Source organism: Cyprinodon tularosa, unplaced genomic scaffold (genome assembly GCF_016077235.1).
Source record: "Cyprinodon tularosa strain WSP-4 unplaced genomic scaffold, ASM1607723v1 ctg1375, whole genome shotgun sequence".
Lineage (NCBI taxonomy): Eukaryota > Metazoa > Chordata > Actinopteri > Cyprinodontiformes > Cyprinodontidae > Cyprinodon > Cyprinodon tularosa.
The window spans coordinates 36,099-62,691 of record NW_024038195.1 but is presented as its reverse complement, the minus strand read 5'-3'; the positions used below and the strand labels follow the sequence as shown (position 1 = coordinate 62,691).

The 26,593-nt window shown below is 52.1% G+C and overlaps 3 protein-coding genes across 6 annotated transcripts; 2 read left to right on the top strand and 1 right to left on the bottom strand.

Annotated features, from left to right (window-relative positions):
* Nucleotides 1–2,034: 2,034 nt before the first annotated feature.
* Nucleotides 2,035–19,628, bottom strand: dnajc1 (DnaJ (Hsp40) homolog, subfamily C, member 1). Its single transcript, XM_038278084.1, has 12 exons — nt 19,343–19,628; nt 16,528–16,629; nt 16,414–16,460; nt 16,182–16,347; nt 16,010–16,107; nt 15,843–15,936; nt 10,333–10,411; nt 10,064–10,224; nt 9,867–9,986; nt 9,583–9,631; nt 4,568–4,956; nt 2,035–2,304 (listed from the first exon to the last, which is right to left on the bottom strand). The coding sequence occupies exons 1-12, from the start codon at nt 19,493–19,495 to the stop codon at nt 2,236–2,238; spliced, it is 1,527 nt and encodes a 508-aa protein (XP_038134012.1). The 5' UTR covers nt 19,496–19,628; the 3' UTR covers nt 2,035–2,235.
* A 585-nt stretch (nt 19,629–20,213) lies between these two features.
* On the top strand, nt 20,214–23,428 carry cunh7orf25 (chromosome unknown C7orf25 homolog). Of its 2 annotated transcripts, none has more exons than XM_038278079.1 (2): nt 20,214–20,383; nt 21,995–23,428. In XM_038278079.1, the coding sequence occupies exon 2, from the start codon at nt 22,011–22,013 to the stop codon at nt 23,334–23,336; it is 1,326 nt and encodes a 441-aa protein (XP_038134007.1). In that variant the 5' UTR covers nt 20,214–20,383; nt 21,995–22,010; the 3' UTR covers nt 23,337–23,428. The 2 variants fall into 2 exon arrangements, with proteins under 2 accessions (XP_038134007.1, XP_038134008.1); XM_038278080.1 differs by having other exon boundaries at nt 20,214–20,424.
* Nucleotides 23,429–23,735: 307 nt separating this feature from the next.
* Nucleotides 23,736–25,479, top strand: LOC119778727 (glutamine-rich protein 2-like). 3 transcript variants are annotated; one of them, XM_038278082.1, is made up of 8 exons: nt 23,736–23,889; nt 24,052–24,113; nt 24,183–24,303; nt 24,394–24,434; nt 24,474–24,514; nt 24,554–24,837; nt 24,968–25,088; nt 25,179–25,479. In XM_038278082.1, exons 1-8 carry the CDS (start codon nt 23,790–23,792, stop codon nt 25,450–25,452), a joined length of 1,044 nt encoding a protein of 347 aa, XP_038134010.1. In that variant the 5' UTR covers nt 23,736–23,789; the 3' UTR covers nt 25,453–25,479. The 3 variants fall into 3 exon arrangements, 2 of the variants coding, with proteins under 2 accessions (XP_038134010.1, XP_038134009.1); XR_005280114.1 differs by lacking the exon at nt 24,474–24,514 and having other exon boundaries at nt 23,736–24,143; nt 24,303–24,394; nt 24,714–24,928; nt 25,088–25,479; XM_038278081.1 differs by lacking the exon at nt 24,474–24,514 and having other exon boundaries at nt 23,736–24,052; nt 24,183–24,394; nt 24,714–24,837; nt 24,968–25,479.
* Nucleotides 25,480–26,593: the final 1,114 nt, after the last annotated feature.

Here is a 26,593-nt window from a genome sequence, read left to right as displayed (position 1 = left end):
AGAACGTCCCTGAGCCAGAACCTGAGAACGTTCCTGAACCAGAAGATAAGAACGTCCCTGAGCCAGAACCTGAGAACGTTCCTGAACCAGAAGATAAGAACGTCCCTGAGCCAGAACCTGAGAACGTTCCTGAACCAGAACCTGAGAACGTTCCTGAACCAGAAGATAAGAACGTCCCTGAGCCAGAACCTGAGAACGTTCCTGAACCAGAACCTGAGAATGTTCCTGAACCAGAAGATAAGAACATCCCTGAGCCAGAACCTGAAAACGTTCCCGAACCAGAACCTGAGAACGTTCCTGAACCAGAAGATAAGAACGTCCCTGAGCCAGAACCTGAGAACGTTCCTGAACCAGAAGATAAGAACGTCCCTGAGCCAGAACCTGAGAACGTTCCTGAACCAGAAGATAAGAACGTCCCTGAGCCAGAACCTGAGAACGTTCCTGAACCAGAACCTGAGAACGTTCCTGAACCAGAAGATAAGAACGTCCCTGAGCCAGAACCTGAGAACGTTCCTGAACCAGAAGCTGAGAACGTTCCTGAACCAGAAGCTGAGAACGTTCCTGAACCAGAAGCTAAGTACGTTCCTGAACCAGAAGCTGAGAACGTTCCTGAACCAGAAGCTGAGAACGTTCCCGAGCCAGAAGCTGAGAACGTTCCTGAACCAGAAGCTGAGAACGTTCCTGAACCAGAAGCTAAGAACGTTCCTGAACCAGAAGCTGAGAACGTTCCTGAACCAGAAGCTGAGAACGTTCCTGAACCAGAAGCTGAGAACGTTCCTGAACCAGAAGCTGAGAACGTTCCTGAAACTGCACCTGAGAACGTTCCTGAACCAGAACCTGAGAACGTTCCTGAACCAGAACCTGAGAACGTTCCTGAACCAGAACCTGAAAACGTTCCTGAACCAGAACCTGAAAACGTTCCTGAACCAGAACCTGAAAACGTTCCTGAACCAGAAGCTGAGAACGTTCCTGAACCAGAAGCTGAAAACGTTCCTGAACCAGAAGCTGAGAACGTTCCTGAACCAGAACCTGAAAACGTTCCTGAACCAGAAGCTGAGAACGTTCCTGAACCAGAACCTGAAAACGTTCCTGAACCAGAACCTGAAAACGTTCCTGAACCAGAACCTGAAAACGTTCCTGAACCAGAACCTGAAAACTTTCCTGAACCAGAAGCTAAGAACGTTCCTGAACCAGAAGCTGAGAACGTTCCCGAACCAGAACCTGAGAACGTTCCCGAACCAGAACCTGAGAACGTTCCTGAACCAGAAGATAAGAACGTCCCTGAGCCAGAACCTGAGAACGTCCCTGAACCAGAAGCTGAGAACGTTCCCGAACCAGAACCTGAGAACGTTCCCGAACCAGAACCTGAGAACGTTCCTGAACCAGAAGATAAGAACATCCCTGAGCCAGAACCTGAAAACGTTCCTGAACCAGAAGCTGAGAACGTTCCTGAACCAGAACCTGAGAATGTTCCTGAACCAGAAGATAAGAACATCCCTGAGCCAGAACCTGAAAACGTTCCCGAACCAGAACCTGAGAACGTTCCTGAACCAGAAGATAAGAACGTCCCTGAGCCAGAACCTGAGAACGTTCCTGAACCAGAAGATAAGAACGTCCCTGAGCCAGAACCTGAGAACGTTCCTGAACCAGAAGATAAGAACGTCCCTGAGCCAGAACCTGAGAACGTTCCTGAACCAGAACCTGAGAACGTTCCTGAACCAGAAGATAAGAACGTCCCTGAGCCAGAACCTGAGAACGTTCCTGAACCAGAAGCTGAGAACGTTCCTGAACCAGAAGCTGAGAACGTTCCTGAACCAGAAGCTGAGAACGTTCCTGAACCAGAAGCTGAGAACGTTCCTTCCAGTAAATGGACGGGTTCTAGCAGCAGGGTCCACTGGGAGAGCTCCGTTCCTCAGCAGGACCTTCTGTCCCTCATCACCACACCTCCTCTACCTGTTCTGGTCCAGGAGCGGGGGAGGGGTCAGAGCCAGGTAGAACCTGCCTTCTGTCCAGAACAGACACAGAACACCTGGATGAGGTTTAGATGTTTATTTGAAAACAAATAAAAACAGTTTTTTTCTTTGTGTGTTTAGAAACAATAAATACTGAGCTGTGATTGGCAGGTAAGGCACAGAGGTCAGCTGACCTGCAGGTCCAGACACACCTGAGCAGGTGAGCAGGAACCTTCAGGCCAATCATCTGGCAGGAGGCAGAAGGAGGCGGAGCCAGAGCCCCTCAGCTCTTCACCTGCTTCCTCTTCTTCACCAGTTCTGCCAGCATCTTGTACCGGCTCATACAGTCCTCCTGGAAACAGAACAGAGAAAACGGGTCAGAACCAGCACAGAATGGGTCAGAACCAGCACAGAACGGGTCAGAACCAGCACAGAACGGGTCAGAACCAGCACCAGACGGGTCAGAACCAGCACCGGACGGGTCAGAACCAGCTCAGAACGGGTCAGAACCAGCTCAGAACGGGTCAGAACCAGCAGTCAGAACGGGTCAGAACCAGCAGTCAGAACGGGTCAGAACCAGCGGTCAGAATGGGTCAGAACCAGCAGTCAGAACGGGTCAGAACCAGCTCAGAACGGGTCAGAACCAGCTCAGAACGGGTCAGAACCACCAGTCAAAACGGGTCAGAACCAGCACAGAATGGGTCAGAACCACCAGTCAGAACGGGTCAGAACCAGCAGTCAGAATGGGTCAGAACCAGCAATCAGAACGGGTCAGAACCAGCAATCAGAACGGGTCAGAACCAGCACAGAACGGGTCAGAACCAGCTCAGAACGGGTCAGAACCAGCTCAGAACGGGTCAGAACCAGCTCAGAATGGGTCAGAACCAGCAGTCAGAACGGGTCAGAACCAGCAGTCAGAACGGGTCAGAACCAGCACAGAATGGGTCAGAACCACCAGTCAGAACGGGTCAGAACCAGCAGACAGAACGGGTCAGAACCAACAGTCAGAACGGGTCAGAACCAGCAGTCAGAACGGGTCAGAACCAACACAGAACGGGTCAGAATGGGTCAGAACCAGCAGTCAGAACGGGTCAGAACCAACACAGAAAGGGTCAGAACGGGTCAGAACCAGCAGTCAGAACGGGTCAGAACCAACACAGAACGGGTCAGAATGGGTCAGAACCAGCAGTCAGAACGGGTTAGAACTACCAGTCAGAACGGGTCAGAACCAGCAGTCAAAACGGGTCAGAACCAACAATCAAAACGGGTCAGAACCAGCACCGGACGGGTCAGAACCAGCAGTCAAAACGGGTCAGAACCAACAATCAAAACGGGTCAGAACCAGCAGTCAGAACGGGTCAGAACCAGCAGTCAGAATGGGTCAGAACCAGCAATCAGAACGGGTCAGAACCAGCACAGAACGGGTCAGAACCAGCAGTCAGAACGGGTCAGAACCAACACAGAACGGGTCAGAACCAGCAGTAAGAACGGGTCAAAACCAGCAGTCAGAACGGGTCAGAACCAGCTCAGAACGGGTCAGAACCAGCAGTCAAAACGGGTCAGAACCACCAATCAAAACGGGTCAGAACGACCAGTCAGAACAGGTAAGAACCAGCACAGAACGGGTCAGAACCAGCACAGAATGGGTCAGAACCAGCACAGAATGGGTCAGAACCAGCAGTGAGAACGGGTCAGAACCAGCACACAGAACGGGTCAGAACCAGCACACAGAACGGGTCAGAACCAGCAGTCAAAACGGGTCAGAACCACCAATCAAAACGGGTCAGAACGACCAGTCAGAACAGGTCAGAACCAGCACAGAACGGGTCAGAACCAGCACAGAATGGGTCAGAACCAGCACAGAACGGGTCAGAACCAGCACAGAACGGGTCAGAACCAGCACAGAATGGGTCAGAACCAGCAGTGAGAACGGGTCAGAACCAGCACACAGAACGGGTCAGAACCAGCAGTCAGAACGGGTCAGAACCAGCACACAGAACGGGTCAGAACCAGCAGTCAGAACGGGTCAGAACCAGCACACAGAACGGGTCAGAACCAGCACAGAATGGGTCAGAACGGGTCAGAACCACCACACAGAATGGTTCAGAACGGGTCAGAACCAGGAGTCAGAACGGGTCAGAACCAGCACACAGAACGGGTCAGAACCAGCAGTCAGAACGGGTCAGAACCAGCACACAGAACGGGTCAGAACCAGCACAGAATGGGTCAGAACGGGTCAGAACCACCACACAGAATGGGTCAGAACCAGCAGTCAGAACAGGTCAGAACCAGCAGTCAGAACGGGTCAGAACCAGCAGTCAGAACGGGCCAGAACCAGCACACAGAATGGTTCAGAACGGGTCAGAACCAGGAGTCAGAACGGGTCAGAACCAGCACACAGAACGGGTCAGAACGGGTCAGAACCAGCAGTCAGAACGGGTCAGAACCACCACACAGAATGGTTCAGAACGGGTCAGAACCAGGTGTCAGAACGGGTCAGAACCAGGTGTCAGAACGGGTCAGAACCAGCAGTCAGAACGGGTCAGAACCAGCACACAGAACGGGTCAGAACCAGCCACAGCCCAGTCAGGCCAGGGCAGAACCGTCCAGCTCACCTTGGTCTTTCCTGGTACCACCTTGGCGATCCGGTCCCAGCGCTCCGGGGTTCCTCTGGGGAACTGCTGCAGGGCCAGTTCCAGCAGCTTCTGTTGGTTCTGAGTCCAAACCGCAGTGTTCACCTTCTCCTGGTTCCCCTGAAGCTCCGCCTCCTCCTCCTCTTCCATCGCAGTCGGGTCAAAGTCCTTCTGGCGCCGTCCCCGAAACTTCGCTTCCCCGCTGACTGCAGAGGGACTCTTCCTGCTCCTCCTTCGGACCGCCGGAACCCCTTCCTCCTGCTCCTCCTCCTCAGTAGCCCCGCCCTCGCGCTGAGTCTTCATGCTATCAGGTAAAGGTAGTGACCTCACAGGCAGGGGCGGGGCCTTAAGCTCTGAGAGTCTGACGTGACCTGAAACATCAAAGAACAGAAACCTGGGCTGGATCACCTCCTGGACAGAACTGGGATCTACCTGAAGACCGGAACATCTACCTGAAGACCGGAACATCTACCTGAAGACCGGAACATCTACCTGAAGACCAGAACATCTACCTGAAGACCAGAACGTCTACTTGAGGACCGGAACATCTACCTGAAGACCAGAACGTCTACCTGAAGACCAGAACATCTACCTGAAGACCGGAACATCTACCTGAGGACCATAACATCTACATGATGACCAGAACATCTACCTGAGGACCAGAACATCTACCTGAAGACCAGAACATCTACCTGAAGACCGGAACATCTACCTGAAGACCGGAACATCTACCTGAAGACCGGAACATCTACATGATGACCAGAACATCTACCTGAAGACCGGAACATCTACCTGAAGACCAGAACATCTACCTGAAGACCGGAACATCTACCTGAAGACCAGAACATCTACATGATGACCAGAACATCTACCTGAAGACCAGAACATCTACCTGAAGACCGGAACATCTACCTGAAGACCGGAACATCTACCTGAAGACCGGAACATCTACCTGAAGACCAGAACATCTACCTGAAGACCAGAACATCTACCTGAAGACCAGAACATCTACCTGAAGACCGGAACATCTACCTGAAGACCGGAACATCTACCTGAAGACCGGAACATCTACCTGAAGACCGGAACATCTACCTGAGGACCAGAACATCTACCTGAAGACCAGAATGTCTACCTGAGGACCAGAACATCTACCTGAAGACCAGAACATCTACCTGAAGACCAGAACGTCTACATGAGGACCAGAACATCTACCTGAAGACCAGAACATCTACCTGAGGACCAGAACATCTACCTGAGGACCAGAACGTCTACCTGAAGACCAGAACATCTACCTGAAGACCAGAACGTCTACATGAGGACCAGAACATCTACCTGAAGACCAGAACATCTACCTGAGGACCAGAACATCTACCTGAGGACCAGAACGTCTACCTGAAGACCGGAACATCTACCTGAAGACCAGAACATCTACCTGAAGACCAGAACATCTACCTGAAGACCAGAACATCTACCTGAAGACCGGAACATCTACCTGAAGACCGGAACATCTACCTGAAGACCGGAACATCTACCTGAAGACCGGAACATCTACCTGAGGACCAGAACATCTACCTGAAGACCAGAATGTCTACCTGAGGACCAGAACATCTACCTGAAGACCAGAACATCTACCTGAAGACCAGAACGTCTACATGAGGACCAGAACATCTACCTGAAGACCAGAACATCTACCTGAGGACCAGAACATCTACCTGAAGACCAGAACGTCTACCTGAAGACCAGAACATCTACCTGAGGACCAGAACATCTACCTGAAGACCAGAACATCTACCTGAGGACCAGAACATCTACCTGAAGACCAGAACGTCTACCTGAGGACCAGAACGTCTACCTGAGGACCAGAACGTCTACCTGAAGACCAGAACGTCTACCTGAAGACCAGAACGTCTACCTGAGGACCAGAACATCTACCTGAAGACCAGAACATCTACCTGAAGACCAGAACATCTACCTGAGGACCAGAACATCTACCTGAGGACCGGAACATCTACCTGAAGACCGGAACATCTACCTGAAGACCGGAACATCTACCTGAAGACCGGAACATCTCCCTGAAGACCAGAACATCTACATGATGACCAGAACATCTACCTGAAGACCGGAACATCTACCTGATGACCACAACATCTACCTGAAGACCGGAACATCTACCTGAGGACCGGAACATCTACCTGATGACCACAACATCTACCTGAAGACCGGAACATCTACCTGAGGACCAGAACATCTACCTGAGGACCAGAACATCTACCTGATGACCGGAACATCTACCTGAAGACCGGAACATCTACCTGAGGACCAGAACATCTACCTGAAGACCGGAACATCTACCTGAAGACCGGAACATCTACCTGAGGACCGGAACATCTACCTGAGGACCGGAACATCTACCTGATGACCACAACATCTACCTGAAGACCGGAACATCTACCTGAGGACCAGAACTTCTACCTGAAGACCGGAACATCTACCTGAGGACCAGAACATCTACCTGAAGACCGGAACATCTACCTGAAGACCGGAACATCTACCTGAAGACCGGAACATCTACCTGAAGACCGGAACATCTACCTGAAGACCGGAACATCTACCTGAAGACCGGAACATCTACCTGAAGACCGGAACATCTACCTGATGACCACAACATCTACCTGATGACCACAACATCTACCTGAGGACCAGAACATCTACCTGAAGACCGGAACATCTACCTGAGGACCGGAACATCTACCTGAGGACCAGAACATCTACCTGAAGACCAGAACATCTACCTGAGGACCAGAACATCTACCTGAGGACCGGAACATCTACCTGAGGACCAGAACATCTACCTGATGACCGGAACATCTACCTGAAGACCGGAACATCTACCTGAGGACCAGAACATCTACCTGAAGACCGGAACATCTACCTGAAGACCGGAACATCTACCTGAAGACCGGAACATCTACCTGAGGACCAGAACATCTACCTGAGGACCAGAACATCTACCTGAAGACCAGAACATCTACCTGAAGACCGGAACATCTACCTGAAGACCGGAACATCTACCTGAAGACCGGAACATCTACCTGAGGACCAGAACATCTACCTGAGGACCAGAACATCTACATGATGACCAGAACATCTGCCTGAGGACCAGAACATCTACCTGAAGACCAGAACATCTACCTGAGGACCAGGACATCTACCTGAGGACCAGAACATCTACATGATGACCAGAACATCTGCCTGAGGACCAGAACATCTACCTGAGGACCAGAACATCTACATGATGACCAGAACATCTACCTGAGGACCGGAACATCTACCTGAAGACCAGAACGTCTACCTGAGGACCGGAACATCTACCTGAAGACCGGAACATCTACCTAAAGACCGGAACATCTACCTGAGGACCAGAACATCTACCTGAAGACCGGAACATCTACCTGAGGACCAGAACATCTACCTGAAGACCGGAACATCTACCTGAAGACCGGAACATCTACCTTAAGACCAGAACATCTACCTGAAGACCAGAACATCTACCTGAAGACCGGAACATCTACCTGAAGACCGGAACATCTACCTGAGGACCGGAACATCTACCTGAGGACCGGAACATCTACCTGAAGACCGGAACATCTACCTGAGGACCGGAACATCTACCTGATGACCAGAACATCTACCTGAAGACCGGAACATCTACCTGAGGACCAGAACATCTACCTGAGGACCAGAACATCTACCTGATGACCGGAACATCTACCTGAAGACCGGAACATCTACCTGAGGACCAGAACATCTACCTGAGGACCAGAACATCTACCTGATGACCACAACATCTACCTGATGACCAGAACATCTACCTGATGACCAGAACATCTACCTGAAGACCAGAACATCTACCTGAAGACCAGAACATCTACCTGAAGACCAGAACATCTACCTGAGGACCAGAACATCTACCTGAAGACCAGAACATCTACCTGAAGACCGGAACATCTACCTGAGGACCAGAACATCTACCTGAAGACCGGAACATCTACCTGAGGACCAGAACATCTACCTGAGGACCAGAACATCTACCTGAGGACCAGAACATCTACCTGAGGACCAGAACATCTGCCTGAGGACCAGAAAATCTACCTGAGGACCAGAACATCTACCTGAAGACCGGAACATCTACCTGAAGACCGGAACATCTACCTGAGGACCGGAACATCTACCTGAGGACCGGAACATCTACCTCAGGACCGGAACATCTACCTGAGGACCGGAACATCTACCTGATGACCACAACATCTACCTGAAGACCGGAACATCTACCTGAGGACCAGAACATCTACCTGATGACCACAACATCTACCTGAAGACCGGAACATCTACCTGAGGACCAGAACATCTACCTGAGGACCGGAACATCTACCTGAAGACCGGAACATCTACCTGAGGACCAGAACATCTACCTGAAGACCAGAACATCTACCTGAGGACCGGAACATCTACCTGAAGACCGGAACATCCACCTGAAGACCAGAACATCTACCTGAAGACCGGAACATCTACCTGAGGACCGGAACATCTACCTGAAGACCGGAACATCTACCTGAGGACCGGAACATCTACCTGAGGACCGGAACATCTACCTGAAGACCGGAACATCTACCTGAGGACCGGAACATCTCCCTGAGGACCAGAACATCTACCTGAAGACCGGAACATCTACCTGAGGACCGGAACATCTACCTGAGGACCAGAACATCTACGTGAAGACTGGAACATCTACCTGAAGACCAGAACATCTACGTGAAGACTGGAACATCTACGTGAAGACTGGAACATCTACCTGAAGAGCTGAACATCTACTGACCCACAGAACATCTACTGACCCACAGAACATCTACCTGATCCACAGAACATCTACCTGAAGACCAGAACATCTACCTGATCCACAGAACATCTACATGAAGACGAGAACATCTTCTATGTACCTGAGGTTGGGTTCACGTTGTCCTTCAACTCTTTGACTTTAGCCGTCACCTGGAAAGGGAAAAAAAGATTCAGAAGATTCATCAACAACATCAGCACCATGAGTCCAATCTAAGCGGTTCTAGATCCAGGACATAATCCAGAACAACTTCAGGGAATCTGTCTATGTAACCGGACCTCTGGACCCAAAGGTTCTGGCCTGGGACTGGACCAGGACCAGCAGATGACATACATGGCTGGCTGTGGAACCGGACCTAGGGGAACCTCCTGATGCTGTCAAACTCACAGCAGACACGGATCGTCCAAGCTCCTGAGCGATCTTCTCCCATCGGCCTGGAGTTCCTCCAGGGAATTTGACCATCAACCTGCTAAGGAGGCTGAAGTCGTCTTCTGTCCATTCTGACACCTAAGACAGAGGGACAGCCAGAGGTCAGAAGAAACAGAATAAGGACAGGTTGTCTAAGAGAGCCCTAGGTTTCCCACCTTCTTCTTGGGACCTTTCAGGTCCTGCAGCCAGTCGTCCATTTGGTCTTCAATGTCCTCAATGGATGTGGTCTGGTCATAGTTCTGGTGGTTCTGGTTCTCTGAAGGTACATAAACTGGAAATTCCACTTTGGGCTTCTTGACTTTTGGTCGTTTCTCTCCTGTGAAGGCAGAAGCAGGAGGAGAGATCAGAAGGAACCATGAGTTCTTCATCGGTTCTAGGTTAGGTTCCAAAGAACAGAAGCCTGGAAGGAGAAGATGGGGTTTACTTGGAGCAACTTCCTGTTCAGCTTCAGCCTCCTGTTCCGTCTTCATTTGCTGATAGTCCTCATAGTACTGCTTCACCTCCTGGAAGACAGAGACCTGGACTGAGAAGAGGCAAGAACCAGAACCTTGGTGGAAACCAGCGAATACACAGAGACCAGGACTAGAGGAACCCAGGAGACCAAGATCCAGACTAGAGACCAGGACTACAGCTGGAGCCCATGGAGAACTAAGACCGAGGTCCAGAACAGAGACCAAGACTACAGCTGAGACCTAGATCCAGACTACAGACCAGGACTACAGCTGGAGCCCATGGAGAACTAAGACCAAGGTCCAGAACAGAAACCAAGATCCAGAGTAGAGACCAGGACTACAGCTGAGACCAAGATCCAGACTAGAGACCAGGACTACAGCTGGAACCCATGGAGAACTAAGACCAAGGTCCAGAACAGAGACCAAGACTACAGCTGAGACCTAGATCCAGACTACAGACCAGGACTACAGCTGGAGCCCATGGAGAACTAAGACCAAGGTCCAGAACAGAAACCAAGATCCAGAGTAGAGACCAGGACTACAGCTGAGACCAAGATCCAGACTAGAGACCAGGACTACAGCTGGAACCCATGGAGAACTAAGACCAAGGTCCAGAACATAGACCAAGACTACAGCTGAGACCAAGATCCAGACTAGAGACCAGGACTACAGCTGGAACCCATGGAGAACTAAGACCAAGGTCCAGAACAGAGACCAAGACTACAGCTGAGATCTAGATCCAGACTAGAGACCAGGACTACAGCTGGAACCCATGGAGAACTAAGACCAAGGTCCAGAACAGAGACCAAGACTACAGCTGAGACCTAGATCCAGACTAGAGACCAGGACTACAGCTGGAACCCATGGAGAACTAAGACCAAGGTCCAGAACAGAGACCAAGACTACAGCTGAAACCTAGATCCAGACTAGAGACCAGGACTACAGCTGGAACCCATGGAGAACTAAGACCAAGGTCCAGAACAGAGACCAAGACTACAGTGAGACCAAGATCCAGACTAGAGACCAGGACTACAGCTGGAGCCCATGGAGAACTAAGACCAAGGTCCAGAACAGAGACCAAGATCCAGAGTAGAGACCAGGACTACAGCTGAGACCAAGATCCAGAGTAGAGACCAGGACTACAGCTGAGACCAAGATCCAGACTAGAGACCAGGACTACAGCTGGAACCCATGGAGAACTAAGACCAAGGTCCAGAACAGAGACCAAGACTACAGTGAGACCAAGATCCAGACTAGAGACCAGGACTACAACTGAGACCAAGATCCAGACTAGAGACCAGGACTACAACTGAGACCAAGATCCAGACTAGAGACCAGGACTACAACTGAGACCAAGATCCAGACTAGAGACCAGGACTACAACTGAGACCAAGATCCAGACTAGAGACCAGGACTACAGCTGAGACCAAGGTCCAGACTAGAGACCAGGACTACAGCTGAGACCAAGGTCCAGAATAGAGACCAGGACTACAGCTGAGACCAAGGTCCAGAACAGAGACCAGGACTACAGCTGAGACCCATGGAGAACTAAGACCAAGGTCCAGAACAGAGACCAGGACTACAGCTGAGACCAAGGTCCAGAACAGAGACCAGTACTACAGCTAAGACCAAGGTCCAGAACAGAGACCAGGACTACTGCTAAGACCAAGGTCCAGAACAGAGACCAGGACTACAGCTGAGACCAAGGTCAAGAACAGAGACCAGGACTACAGCTGGAACCCATGGAGAACTAAGACCAAGGTCCAGAACAGAGACCAGGACCAGGAGCATAGATCCACGAAACGAAAATCCACCCAAGGAGATACCTAGATAGGTACCTAGAAGAAGGGTCTAGGTGTGATGCAGGACCCATGGGACCTGCTATTGACTACAACCTGCTAGAAACTAGGACCTGGATCTGGTCCAGGACCTATGGAACCTGCTAGAGATTAGGACATGAGTCTGGTGCAGGACCTATGGGACCTGCTAGAGACTAGTACATTGGTGTGGTCCAGGACCTATGGGACCTGCTAAAGACTGGCACATTGGTGTGGTCCAGGACCTACATGTGTGGGACCTGCTTGAGATTAGGACCTGGGTCTGGTCCAGGACCTATGGAACCTGCTAGAGACTGGCACATTGGTCCGGTCCAGGACCTATTGGACCTGCTTGAGATCAGGACCTTGGTCTGGTCCAGGACCTACGGACCCTGTTAAAGACTAGGACCTGCGTCTGGTCCAGGACCTATGGAACCTGCTAAAGACTAGGATTTGGGTCTGGTCCAGGACCTACGGGACCTGCTAGAGATTAGGACCTTGTTCTGGTCCAGGACCTACGGACCCTGTTAAAGACTAGGACCTGGGTCTGGTCCAGTACCTGTGGAACCTGCTAAAGACTAGGAACTGGATCTGGACCAGGACCTATGGGATCTGCAAGAGATTAGTACATGGGTCTGGTCTAGGACCTATGGGACCTGCTTGAGACTTGTATCTGGGTCTGGTCCAGGACCTATGGGACCTACTAGAGACTAGTACCTGGATCTGGTCCATGACCTATGGGACCTGCTAGAGACTAGTGCCTGGGTCTGGTCCAGGCCCTATGGGACCTGCTAGAGACTAGTACCTGGGTCTGGTCCAGGACCTATGGGACCTGCTAGAGACTAGTACCTGGGTCTGGTTCAGGACCTATGGGACCTGCTAGAGACTAGTGCCTGGGTCTGGTCCAAGACCTAGAAAACCTGTTAAAGACTAGGACCTGGGTCTGGTCTAGGACCTATGGGACCTTCCAGAGACTAGGAACCTGGATATGGTCCAGGACCTATGGGACCTTGGAGAGACTAGTACCTGGGCCTGGTCCAGGACCTATGGGACCTTCCAGAGACTAGGAACCTGGATCTGGTCCAGGACCTAGGGAACCTGTTACAGACTAGGAACCTGGTCTGGACCAGGACCTAGGGAACCTGTTAAAGACTAGGACCTGGGTCTGGTCCAGGACCTAGGGAACCTGTTAAAGACTTGGAACCTGGTCTGGTCCAGGACCTAGGGAACCTGTTAAAGACGAGGAACCTGGTCTGGTCCAGGACCTAGGGAACCTGTTAAAGACTAGGAACCTGGTCTGGTCCAGGACCTAGGGAACCTGGTCTGGTCCAGGACCTAGGGAACCTGTTAAAGACTAGGAACCTGGTCTGGTCCAGGACCTAGGGAACCTGTTAAAGACTAGGAACCTGGTCTGGTCCAGGACCTAGGGAACCTGTTAAAGACTAGGAACCTGGTCTGGTCCAGGACCTAGGGAACCTGTTAAAGACTAGGAACCGGGTCTGGTCCAGGACCTAGGGAACCTGTTAAAAACTAGAAACCTGGTCTGGTCTAGGACCTAGGGAACCTGTTAAAGACTAGGACCTTGGTCTGGTCCAGGACCTAGGGAACCTGTTAAAGACTAGGACCTGGGTCTGGTCCAGGACCTAGGGAACCTGTTAAAGACTAGGACCTGGGTCTGGTCCAGGACCTATGGGACCTTCCAGAGACTAGGAACCTGGGTCTGGTCCAGGACCTAGGGAACCTGTTAAAGACTAGGAACCTGGTCTGGTCCAGGACCTAGGGAACCTGTTAAAGACTAGGAACCTGGTCTGGTCCAGGACCTAGGGAACCTGTTAAAGACTAGGAACCTGGTCTGGTCCAGGACCTAGGGAACCTGTTAAAGACTAGGAACCTGGTCTGGTCCAGGACCTAGGGAACCTGTTAAAGACTAGGACCTGGGTCTGGTCCAGGACCTAGGGAACCTGTTAAAGACTAGTACCTGGGTCTGGTCCAGGACCTAGGGAACCTGTTAAAGACTAGGACCTGGGTCTGGTCCAGGACCTAGGGAACCTGTTAAAGACTAGGAACCTGGTCTGGTCCAGGACCTAGGGAACCTGTTAAAGACTAGGAACCTGGTCTGGTCCAGGACCTAGGGAACCTGTTAAAGACTAGGACCTGGGTCTGGTCCAGGACCTAGGGAACCTGTTAAAGACTAGGACCTGGGTCTGGTCCAGGACCTAGGGAACCTGTTACAGACTAGGACCTGGGTCTGGTCCAGGACCTAGGGAACCTGTTAAAGACTAGGACCTGGGTCTGGTCCAGGACCTAGGGAACCTGTTAAAGACTAGGACCTGGGTCTGGTCCAGGACCTAGGGAACCTGTTAAAGACTAGGAACCTGGGTCTGGTCCAGGACCTAGGGAACCTGTTAAAGACTAGGACTGGGGTCTGGTCCAGGACCTAGGGAACCTGTTAAAGACTAGGACCTGGGTCTGGTCCAGGATCTAGGGAACCTGTTAAAGACTAGGACCTGGGTCTGGTCCAGGACCTAGGCAACCTGTTAAAGACTAGGACCTGGGTCTGGTCCAGGACCTAGGGAACCTGTTAAAGACTAGGACCTGGGTCTGGTCCAGGACCTAGGGAACCTGTTAAAGACTAGGAACCTGGTCTGGTCCAGGACCTAGGGAACCTGTTAAAGACTAGGACCTGGGTCTGGTCCAGGACCTAGGGAACCTGTTACAGACTAGGACCTGGGTCTGGTCCAGGACCTAGGGAACCTGTTAAAGACTAGGACCTGGGTCTGGTCCAGGACCTAGGGAACCTGTTAAAGACTAGGACCTGGGTCTGGTCCAGGACCTAGGGAACCTGTTAAAGACTAGGAACCTGGGTCTGGTCCAGGACCTAGGGAACCTGTTAAAGACTAGGACTGGGGTCTGGTCCAGGACCTAGGGAACCTGTTAAAGACTAGGACCTGGGTCTGGTCCAGGATCTAGGGAACCTGTTAAACACTAGGACCTGGGTCTGGTCCAGGACCTAGGGAACCTGTTAAAGACTAGGACCTGGGTCTGGTCCAGGATCTAGGGAACCTGTTAAAGACTAGGACCTGGGTCTGGTCCAGGACCTAGGGAACCTGTTAAAGACTAGGACCTGGGTCTGGTCCAGGACCTAGGCAACCTGTTAAAGACTAAGACCTGGTCTGGTCCAGGACCTAGGGAACCTGTTAAAGACTAGGACTGGGGTCTGGTCCAGGACCTAGGGAACCTGTTAAAGACTAGGACCTGGGTCTGGTCCAGGACCTAGGGAACCTGTTAAAGACTAGGACCTGGGTCTGGTCCAGGCCCTAGGGAACCTGTTAAAGACTAGGACCTGGGTCTGGTCCAGGACCTAGGGAACCTGTTAAAGACTAGGACCTGGGTCTGGTCCAGGACCTAGGGAACCTGTTAAAGACTAGGACCTGGGTCTGGTCCAGGACCTAGGGAACCTGTTAAAGACTAGGACCTGGTCTGGTCCAGGACCTAGGCAACCTGTTAAAGACTAGGACCTGGGTCTGGTCCAGGACCTAGGGAACCTGTTAAAGACTAGGACCTGGGTCTGGTCCAGGACCTGGGGAACCTGTTAAAGACTAGGACCTGGTCTGGTCCAGGACCTAGGGAACCTGTTAAAGACTAGGACCTGGGTCCGGGCCTACCTGGACGGTTTGGGGAAGGTTCTTCACCGACAGGTAGATCCAGATGCTGAGTTTCAGAGGAAGGATGTCCTGCCAGTGCGGTCGCTCCTGGTTCCTATGACAACAGGAGTCGACATGAATCCAAGCGGAACACGGGCGGGGCGGTGGTGATGATGTCACAGCCGTACCTTTCAACGCGGTCCAGTCCGATACCTCTGAGCTCCTCGGCGGGTCTGGAGCTCATCTTCTTCTTCTTCTCCTTTTTCTTGCGCCCCAGCAGCTCATCCTGGAAAGAGAGCTCAGGTCACATGACACACAGCGAGCAGATGGGCTTCCTCGCCGCTCCGATCGCTGCCTCACCAGCTGTTTCTCCAGGTAGATGGACCAGATGATGGCGTAGTGTCCCACGGTGAGGATGAGGAAGAGCAGGAAGCCCAGCTCAGCGTTGCTCATCTTCCTCACGCGGCGGTAGTAGAAGACGGGCTGCCTCCAGTCCGGCAGGCCGTTCAGCAGGATGTCGTCGTACCTGTGGTTAAAAAATACCTGCTGATTCAGCAGAGGGACGCCCCCACCCCCCATCCATGGGTCCTACCTGCGCCGCCGCTCCTCGTCTTTCAGAACCTCATAGATGGCCACCAGCTGAAACCAAGACAAGGATTAGCTTCAGGGTCAGCCGGCGGGTTCTGGTTCTGGGCGGGTGGCTCACCTGTCTGAACTGGGTCTCAGCGTTGGGGTCCTTGTTCTTGTCAGGATGCAGCGTCAGAGACAGCCGCCGGTACGCCTTCTTAATGTCTGCCGCCGCCGCGTCCTGGGGGACACAGGAGAGGGACAGGTGAGGAGGAGAACGTCTCCATCTGCTGAGGTTCCCCTGTTAGGGCTCCGTTAGATCTGGACCAAACATCAGAACCTGCAGCCTGGTCCCATCCACAGAACCAAGAGGAGCAGAACATGTGCTCCCATTCTAGGTCTGCTGGATCTATGCAGGCAGGTCAGAACAAGCTGAGAAGGTGTTCTCCCTCATCTACAGCGTTAAACTGTTAGTTCACAGAGGAACCTTAAAACACTGCATGCTAGAAGGAACCAGAGTGGGAACGGTTCTACAGCTGGAGATCTGGAGGGAGACAGGGATCCAACAGGAACCAGCAGGAACCTAACAAAACCCAGCAGGAACCAGCAGAACCCAGGAGGAACCAGCAGAACCCAGGAGGAACCAGCAGGAACCAAGTAGGAATCCAGGAGGAACCAACAGGAACCAGCAGGAACAACGAAAACCCAGCTGGAACCAGGAAGAACCAGCAGGAACCCAGGAGGAACCAGCAGGAACAACGAAAACCCAGCAGGAACCAGGAGGAACAAGCAGGAACAACGAAAACCCAGCAGGAACCAGGAGGAACAAGCAGAAACCCAGGAGGAACTAGCAGGAACAATGAAAACCTAGCTGGAACCAGGAAGAACCAGCAGGAACCCAGGAGGAACCAACAGGAACAATGGGAACCCAGGAGGAACCATGAAAACCCAGCAGGAACCAGGAGGAACAAGCAGAAACCCAGGAGGAACTAGCAGGAACCAGCAGGAACAATGGGAACCAAGCAGGAAGCAGGAGGAACCATGAAAACCCAACAGGAACCCAGGAGGAACCAGCAGGAACCCAGGAGGAACCAACAGGAACAATGGGAACCAAGCAGGAACCAGGAGGAACTATGAAAACCCAGCAGGAACCAGGAGGAACAAGCAGAAACCCAGGAGGAACTAGCAGGAACCAGCAGGAACAATGGGAACCAAGCAGGAAGCAGGAGGAACCATGAAAACCCAACAGGAACCCAGGAGGAACCAGCAGGAACCCAGGAGGAACCAACAGGAACAATGGGAACCAAGCAGGAACCAGGAGGAACTATGAAAACCCAGCAGGAACCAGGAGGAACAAGCAGAAACCCAGGAGGAACTAGCAGGAACCAGCAGGAACAATAGGAACCAAGCAGGAAGCAGGAGGAACCATGAAAACCCAACAGGAACCCAGGAGGAACCAGCAGGAACCCAGGAGGAACCAACAGGAACAATGGGAACCAAGCAGGAACCAGGAGGAACTATGAAAACCCAACAGGAACCCAGGAGGAACTAACAGGAACAATGAGAACCAAACAGGAACCAACAGGAACCAGGAGGAACCAGCAGGAAACCAGGGGAACCAGCAGGAAGCAGGAGGAACCAAGCAGGAACAATGAGAACCAAGCAGGAACCAGGAGGAACCAGCAGGAACTAGCAGGAACCAGGAGGAACTAGCAGGAACCAATGAGGAACCAGCAGGAACCAGGAGGAACTAGCAGGAACCAATGAGGAACCAGCAGGAACCAGGAGGAACCAATGAGGAACCAGCAGGAAAACGGAAGAACCATGAAAACCCAGCAGGAACCCAGGAGGAACCAACAGTAACTAGAACATTTGGGTCCAGAACCTTTGGGTCTAGAACCTTTGGATCCAGAGCCTTTCGGTCTAGAACCTTTGGGTCTAGAACCTTTGGATCCAGAGCCTTTGGGTCTAGAACCTTTGGATCCAGAACCTTTCGGTCTAGAACCTTTGGGTCTAGAGCCTTTGGGGCCAGAACCTTTGGATCCAGAACCTTTCGGTCTAGAACCTTTGGGTCTAGAGCCTTTGGGACCAGAACATTTGGGGCCAGAGCCTTTGAGGCCAGACCCTCAGTTCTGGTTTCTCTCTGAGCTTTCATCATAACCTTTGGATCCAGAACCTTTCGGTCTAGAACCTTTGGGTCTAGAGCCTTTGGGACCAGAACATTTGGGGCCAGAGCCTTTGAGGCCAGACCCTCAGTTCTGGTTTCTCTCTGAGCTTTCATCATAACCTTTGGATCCAGAGCCTTTGGGTCTAGAACCTTTGGATCCAGAACCTTTCGGTCTAGAAGCTTTGGATCCAGAACCTTTGGATCCAGAACCTTTCGGTCTAGAACCTTTAGATCCAGAACCTTTCGGTCTAGAAGCTTTGGATCCAGAACCTTTCGGTCTAGAACCTTTGGATCCAGAACCTTTCGGTCTAGAAGCTTTGGATCCAGAACCTTTCGGTCTAGAACCTTTGGATCCAGAACCTTTCGGTCTAGAAGCTTTGGATCCAGAACCTTTCGGTCTAGAACCTTTGGATCCAGAACCTTTCGGTCTAGAACCTTTGGATCCAGAGCCTTTGGGGCCAGAGGCCAGACCCTCAGTTCTGGTTTCTTTCTGAGCTTTCATCATCACCATCACCATAGTAACAGCAGCAGACCTATGGACCAGAACACCTGGACTTAAGTGGACCGGACCGGAACCAGCGATGAGAACAAGCTGCCTCTTTCTGCGTCATCACCTCCACTGATGACGTCAGGTATTGGTCACTGATTGATCCGGTTCGGATTGTCCGGGTTCCTCACTGGGTTCGGTTTTAGGTTCGGCCCCATCCTGCAGCTGGACCAGAACCAGGACCAGGACCAGGACCAGGACCAGGACCGGAAGCTCTGGTTGCCAGGGAAACGGACTGACCTGCTCCAGGCTGAGGAACTGGTAGAAGTTCTGCGGGATCTCCTCCACCAGGTCCAGGAGCTCCAGGTCCGCCTCCCAGGCCCACTGACCGGGAACCAGAACCAGGACCAGGACCAGGCCCAGAGACCCGCTCAGACCCGCACAGACCCGCATCTCCGACCGGAACCAAACCCAGCTGCAGGTTCGGATGGTAAGCAGCTCCGGAAACAGGACCGAGCCTGGAGCGACACACCGACACGTCCGCCTTCCTCTTCTTCTTCTTCTGCTGCTGCTTGTTCTTCTTCTTCGTCTGTGGCGGTTGTTAAACAATAAGGCGACTCAGTACCGCCACCAGCCGGTGAGGAGGATGGCAGCTCCATGCACCCTGCACTCTGGGGACGCAGAGTGAAGGACCAGGCTGGGACTGGGATAGCGGACCCACAGGGCCGGTCCTCCTTAAATCACAGCGGCCCTAACCCTGAAGCTCCCACCTGTGACAGTAAAGAACTAGTAATCCAATGTTAACTACCTAGACCTTAATAAACTAGAATAAAACGATTTTCTCTCCACCAAAAAACCTTTAAAGCTCCTTTATCCTGTACTTTCTGAACATGACCCTATAAACCTAACTTCCTTTCATCTTTCTGATTCCTCATTATATATTTGCAGTTTTACATTTTCAGAGTATTTCTTCCTTGTAAAAAATAAAGTTGTTGTTTTGTATGAAGGTTATTTGTATCAAAACTATTTGGGCATTGTGAGTTTGATTTGCAAATGTGTGTGGAGAGTTGTGTATTTGTATGTCGATTTGTGTGTGTGTGTGTGTGTGTGTGTGCAGTGGTATTTAATTTGAAATCCTCATTTCTCTTCTCTTAATTTGAAGGTCCATCCGGTAGTGACGTCAGGCTTCCTGCCAGCTGAGCGCCGCTGTGTCATTAAGGTTAGCATTAGCTTCTGGCGGTTCCGGTTGATCCTGACGTCAGCAGCGTTACTTCGGTGTTGAACTTCGAACCAGAATCGGAACCGGATTGGATCCATTTATCTGATTAGAACCAGAACTAGGTGAGTGTGAGAGCTGTGGAAGGAACCGAACCCAGAACCTGGTAAGAACCAAACCCAGAACCTGGTCAGAACCAAACCCAGAACCTGGTCAGAACCGAACCCAGAACCTAACCCAGAACCTGGTCAGAACCGAACCCAGAACCTGGTCAGAACCTAACCTAGAACCTGGTCAGAACCGAACCCAGAACCTGGTCAGAACCAAACCCAGAACCTGGTCAGAACCGAACCCAGAACCTGGTCAGAACCAAACCCAGAACCTGGTCAGAACCGAACCCAGAACCTGGTCAGAACCGAACCCAGAACCTGGTCAGAACCGAACCCAGGGGTCAGAGTCCAGGTGAACCCAGTCAGAACCGAACCCAGGTGGATCTGGACCGAGGTGAGCTAATGTGAGCAGCTAGCTGGACAGTGGGATCTGGTTCAGGCAGAGTTCTGGGGTCCAGTTGCCGGATCAGAACCTCTCATCAGACCAAAAAAGTTTAAACCCAGAAATGTGGTTCTGCAGAACAGAAGGTCCAGGTTCTGTTCTGGTTCTTAGCTAGTTTTAACAGGAGTTAGAGGCGGTTCTTTCCTCTGAGAACATAGAACATCTGAAATAGAAGCTGATTAGCCAGTCACTTCATTTGGATGGGATTAAACTGATTTCAGATAATAAAGTAAAAAATCTTGGTGTTATTTTTGATCAGGACCTGTCATTTAAATCCCAGATCAAAGAGGTTTCTAGAATTTCCTTCTTTCATCTGAGGAACATTGCAAAAATGAGCAATCTCCTGTCCAGGGGTGATGCTGAGAAACTAGTCCATGCATTTGTTACTTCAAGGCTGGACTATTGTAATTCTTTACTATCAGGAAGTCCACAAACTGTAGTTAAAAGCCTTCAGCTGATCCAAAATGCTGCAGCCAGAGTTCTAATGAAAATTAAAAAGAGAGATCATATCTCGCCTATCCTGGCTTCTCTTCATTGGCTTCCTGTTAAATCCAGAATAGAATTTAAAATCCTCCTTCTCACATATAAAGCCTTAAATGGCCAAGCTCCATCTGATATCAGAGATCTGATTGTTCCTTATGTTCCTAACAGAGCACTTCGCTCTCAATCTGCAGGTTTACTAGTGGTTCCTAGAATTTCTAAAAGTAGAATGGGAGGCAGATCTTTTAGTTCTCAGGCTCCTCTCCTGTGGAACCAACTACCAGTTTTAGTCCGTGAGGCAAACACCCTGTCTACTTTTAAGGCTAGGCTTAAAACTTTCCTTTTTGATAAAGCTTCTAGTTAGAGTGGCTCAGGTTATCCTGATCTATCTCTATAGTTCTGCTGCTATAGGCTTAGACTGCTGGAGGACATAGGGACCCCTTTTTCATCATTCTGCTTCATTCTATCTCTATAGTTCTGCTGCTATAGGCTTAGACTGCTGGAGGACATAGGGACCCCTTGTTCATCATTCTGCTTCATTCTATCTCTATAGTTCTGCTGCTGCATCAGTGGGCCGCCACTCTCCTGTCCTAAAACAGACCAATCACAGTGCAGGAGGCGGGGCCACAATGCAGCAGGATAACCTGAAGCCCTGGTCGTTGGTCACATGTCCGTCAGTCACTGACCCGCCCCTCTGTCCTCAGGTGTGATGCAGCAGCCATGTCGCTGCAGGCCACTCTGCGCGAGAGGATCGACTCGGCCCAGACGCTCCTCCAGCGGGCGGAGCAGCTCTGTCCGGGGGTCGAAGGTCATCAGAAGCTTTGCGGCAAACTGCGTGCCGAGCTGCGCTTCCTGCGGCGCGTGGAGGCCGGAGAGCTGCAGGTCAAAGAGTCTCACCTGCACAGCACCAACCTGACGCACCTGACTGCCATCGTGGACTCTGTTCAGAACCTGGAGAACGTGGCAGCGCTGCTGCACGTCTTCAAGTACCAGGACGCAGCCGGACGCCGCCGCACGCTGGTGGTGGACGTGGTGGCTAACGACGGCCTCACCTGGGTGAAGGCGGTGGGCCGCAAGGCAGAGGCTCTACACAACATCTGGCAGGGGCGGGGCCAATACGGAGACAAAAGCATCGTCCGGCAGGCCGAAGAGTTCCTGCAGGCCAGCCGCCAGCAGCCCGTCAACTACCGCCACCCCCGCGTCGTCTTTGCCTTCTACAACGGCGTGTCCTGCCCCGTGGCCGACCGCCTGAGGGACATGGGCGTGTCCGTCCGCGGAGACATCGTGGCCGTCAGCAGCGTGGAGGAGGAGGAGGGAGACGACGAGGACGGGGAGGAGCCTGAGGACGGGGAGGAGCCTGAGGACGGGGTGGAGCCTGAGGACGGGGAGGAGCCTGAGGATGGGGTGGAGCATGAGGACGGGGAGGAGCCTGGTGACGGGGCCGGGTTTGAGGACGGGGCGGAGGCGTGGGCTGTGACCCGCGTGGACCGCAGCACGGTGGTGGCCCGCCTGGCGTTCCCCGTCCAGCTGCAGGTGGAGGAGTCCCAGCGGGTGAACCTGGACATCACCACGCTCATCACCTACGTGTCATCGCTGAGTCACGGCCGCTGCCACTTCAGCTTCAGGGAGCCGGTTCTGACGGAGCAGGCGGCTCAGGAGCGCCGGCAGCAAGTGCTGCCCCAACTGGACGCCTTCATGGAGGGCAAGCAGCTGTTTGCCTGCCGCGCCGCCGTGCGTGACTTCCAGGTGATCCTGGACACCCTGGGGGGGCCGGGGGAGAAGGAGCGGGCTCAGAAGCTGCTGGCCCGCCTCTCCCTGGTGGACGACCAGCCGTCAGAGCGCACGCAGCGCCTCACGCCCAGCGCCAAGATCAACCGCCGCTCCCTCATGATCTTCGGCACCGGCGACTCCCTGAGAGCTGTCACCATGACGGCCAACAGCCGCTTCGTCAGGGCAGCGGCCAATCAGGGCGTCCGCTACAGCGTGTTTGTCCACCAGCCCAGAGCTCTGACTGAAGGCAAAGAGTGGAGAGCCACGCCCCTCTGAGCAGGCCCCGCCCACTGGTCTGCTCATCATCACGGAAAGTCCAGCTGTGACTGTAGTCCTTTCAGAATAAAGGCAGCGATGCTCTGATTTCTCTTTTGTTGAGTGGAGAGTGTTTATAGGGGGAGGGGCTGGGATTATCTGTAGAACGGGTCGGTTCTCCTGGGATTATCTGTAGAACGGGTCGGTTCTCCTGGGATTATATGGGATTATCTGCAGAACGGGTCGGTTCTCCTGGGATTATCTGCAGAAGGGGTCGGTTCTCCTGGGATTATCTGTAGAAGGGGTCGGTTCTCCTGGGATTATCTGCAGAAGGGTCGGTTCTCCTGGGATTATCTGGGATTATCTGCAGAAGGGTCGGTTCTCCTGGGATTATATGGGATTATCTGCAGAAGGGTCGGTTCTCCTGGGATTATCTGGGATTATCTGCAGAAGGGTCGGTTCTCCTGGGATTATATGGGATTATCTGCAGAAGGGTCGGTTCTCCTGGGATTATATGGGATTATCTGCAGAAGGGTCGGTTCTCCTGGGATTATATGGGATTATCTGCAGAAGGGTCGGTTCTCCTGGGATTATATGGGATTATCTGCAGAAGGGTCGGTTCTCCTGGGATTATCTGCAGAAGGCGTCGGTTCTCCTGGGATTATCTGTAGAAGGCGTCGGTTCTCCTGGGATTATCTGTAGAAGGGGTCGGTTCTCCTGGGATTATCTGCAGAAGGGTCGGTTCTCCTGGGATTATCTGTAGAAGGGGTCGGTTCTCCTGGGATTATCTGCAGAAGGGTCGGTTCTCCTGGGATTATCTGCAGAAGGGTCGGTTCTCCTGGGATTATCTGGGATTATCTGCAGAAGGGTCGGTTCTCCTGGGATTATATGGGATTATCTGCAGAAGGGTCGGTTCTCCTGGGATTATATGGGATTATCTGCAGAAGGGTCGGTTCTCCTGGGATTATATGGGATTATCTGCAGAAGGGTCGGTTCTCCTGGGATTATCTGCAGAAGGCGTCGGTTCTCCTGGGATTATCTGTAGAAGGGTCGGTTCTCCTGGGATTATCTGCAGAAGGGTCGGTTCTCCTGGGATTATATGGGATTATCTGCAGAAGGGTCGGTTCTCCTGGGATTATCTGGGATTATCTGCAGAAGGGTCGGTTCTCCTGGGATTATATGGGATTATCTGCAGAAGGGTCGGTTCTCCTGGGATTATCTGGGATTATCTGCAGAAGGGTCGGTTCTCCTGGGATTATATGGGATTATCTGCAGAAGGGTCGGTTCTCCTGGGATTATATGGGATTATCTGCAGAAGGGTCGGTTCTCCTGGGATTATATGGGATTATCTGCAGAAGGGTCGGTTCTCCTGGGATTATATGGGATTATCTGCAGAAGGGTCGGTTCTCCTGGGATTATCTGCAGAAGGCGTCGGTTCTCCTGGGATTATCTGTAGAAGGCGTCGGTTCTCCTGGGATTATCTGTAGAAGGGGTCGGTTCTCCTGGGATTATCTGCAGAAGGGTCGGTTCTCCTGGGATTATCTGTAGAAGGGGTCGGTTCTCCTGGGATTATCTGCAGAAGGGTCGGTTCTCCTGGGATTATCTGCAGAAGGGTCGGTTCTCCTGGGATTATCTGGGATTATCTGCAGAAGGGTCGGTTCTCCTGGGATTATATGGGATTATCTGCAGAAGGGTCGGTTCTCCTGGGATTATATGGGATTATCTGCAGAAGGGTCGGTTCTCCTGGGATTATATGGGATTATCTGCAGAAGGGTCGGTTCTCCTGGGATTATCTGCAGAAGGCGTCGGTTCTCCTGGGATTATCTGTAGAAGGGTCGGTTCTCCTGGGATTATCTGCAGAAGGGTCGGTTCTCCTGGGATTATATGGGATTATCTGCAGAAGGGTCGGTTCTCCTGGGATTATATGGGATTATCTGCAGAAGGGTCGGTTCTCCTGGGATTATATGGGATTATCTGCAGAAGGGTCGGTTCTCCTGGGATTATATGGGATTATCTGCAGAAGGGTCGGTTCTCCTGGGATTATCTGCAGAAGGCGTCGGTTCTCCTGGGATTATCTGCAGAAGGCGTCGGTTCTCCTGGGATTATCTGCAGAAGGGGTCGGTTCTCCTGGCATTAGCAGCTTTCTGCTTCTGCCTGGATTCTGCTCCTAGACTGGATCCTCCAAGGACGCGGTCTACCTAGACTAGATCCTCCAAGGACGCGGTCTACCTAGACTGGATCCTCCAAGGAGGCGGTCTACCTAGACTGGATCCTCCAAGGACGCGGTCTACCTAGACTGGATCCTCCAAGGAGGCGGTCTACCTAGACTGGATCCTCCAAGGACGCGGTCTACCTAGACTAGATCCTCCAAGGACGCGGTCTACCTAGACTGGATCCTCCAAGGAGGCGGTCTACCTAGACTGGATCCTCCAAGGAGGCGGTCTACCTAGACTGGATCCTCCAAGGACGCGGTCTACCTAGACTGGATCCTCCAAGGACGCGGTCTACCTAGACTGGATCCTCCAAGGAGGCGGTCTACCTAGACTGGATCCTCCAAGGATGCGGTCTACCTAGACTGCATCCTCCAAGGACGCGGTCTACCTAGACTGGATCCTCCAAGGACGCGGTCTACCTAGACTAGATCCTCCAAGGACGCGGTCTACCTAGACTGGATCCTCCAAGGAGGCGGTCTACCTAGACTGGATCCTCCAAGGAGGCGGTCTACCTAGACTGGATCCTCCAAGGACGCGGTCTACCTAGACTGCATCCTCCAAGGACGCGGTCTACCTAGACTGCATCCTCCAAGGACGCGGTCTACCTAGACTGCATCCTCCAAGGACGCGGTCTACCTAGACTGGATCCTCCAAGGACGCGGTCTACCTAGACTGGATCCTTTGAAGTCCTTGAAAAAAAGGAGACCAGAAGAGTTTAGTCTGTGAATTCAACCAGGTCTACCCTTCGGCGGGTTTTACCGCCGTATGCTCTGTTGCTTAGCAACCGTGAACGTTGACACACAAAGCAGGAAAAGAATGAATACAGAAGTTTTCAAAACTGTTTGTTTACTTATTTTATATTATAAAGTCAACAAAGACTGATTTAATCCAGAGTGGAATAAAGGTTCCAACCACCGGGAGCAGGAACAAATCAAATCAAATGTAATGATAGAAACCTTAGTCAGTTAAATAACCTGCTGCTGTCATTCTGCACATCTCTGATGTTGCTGCTATTTTCAAATATCCATCACTGTAAAAATGTCCATAGCTGCATATTGGTTATTT

Coding starts and splice junctions, on each gene's coding strand:
- dnajc1 (XM_038278084.1), bottom strand. CDS start 19,495: ATGCGGGTCTGTGCGGGTCTGAGCGGGTCTCTGGGCCTGGTCCTGGTC. Junction 16,108..16,181: donor TCTACCTGGAGAAACAGCTG/GTGAGGCAGCGA, acceptor CTCTCTTTCCAG/GATGAGCTGCTGGGGCGCAA. Junction 10,412..15,842: donor ACCTTCCCCAAACCGTCCAG/GTAGGCCCGGAC, acceptor TCTGTCTTCCAG/GAGGTGAAGCAGTACTATGA.
- cunh7orf25 (XM_038278079.1), top strand. CDS start 22,011: ATGTCGCTGCAGGCCACTCTGCGCGAGAGGATCGACTCGGCCCAGACG.
- LOC119778727 (XM_038278082.1), top strand. CDS start 23,790: ATGGGATTATCTGCAGAAGGGTCGGTTCTCCTGGGATTATATGGGATT. Junction 23,890..24,051: donor ATGGGATTATCTGCAGAAGG/GTCGGTTCTCCT, acceptor TATCTGCAGAAG/GGTCGGTTCTCCTGGGATTA. Junction 24,304..24,393: donor ATGGGATTATCTGCAGAAGG/GTCGGTTCTCCT, acceptor TATCTGCAGAAG/GGTCGGTTCTCCTGGGATTA.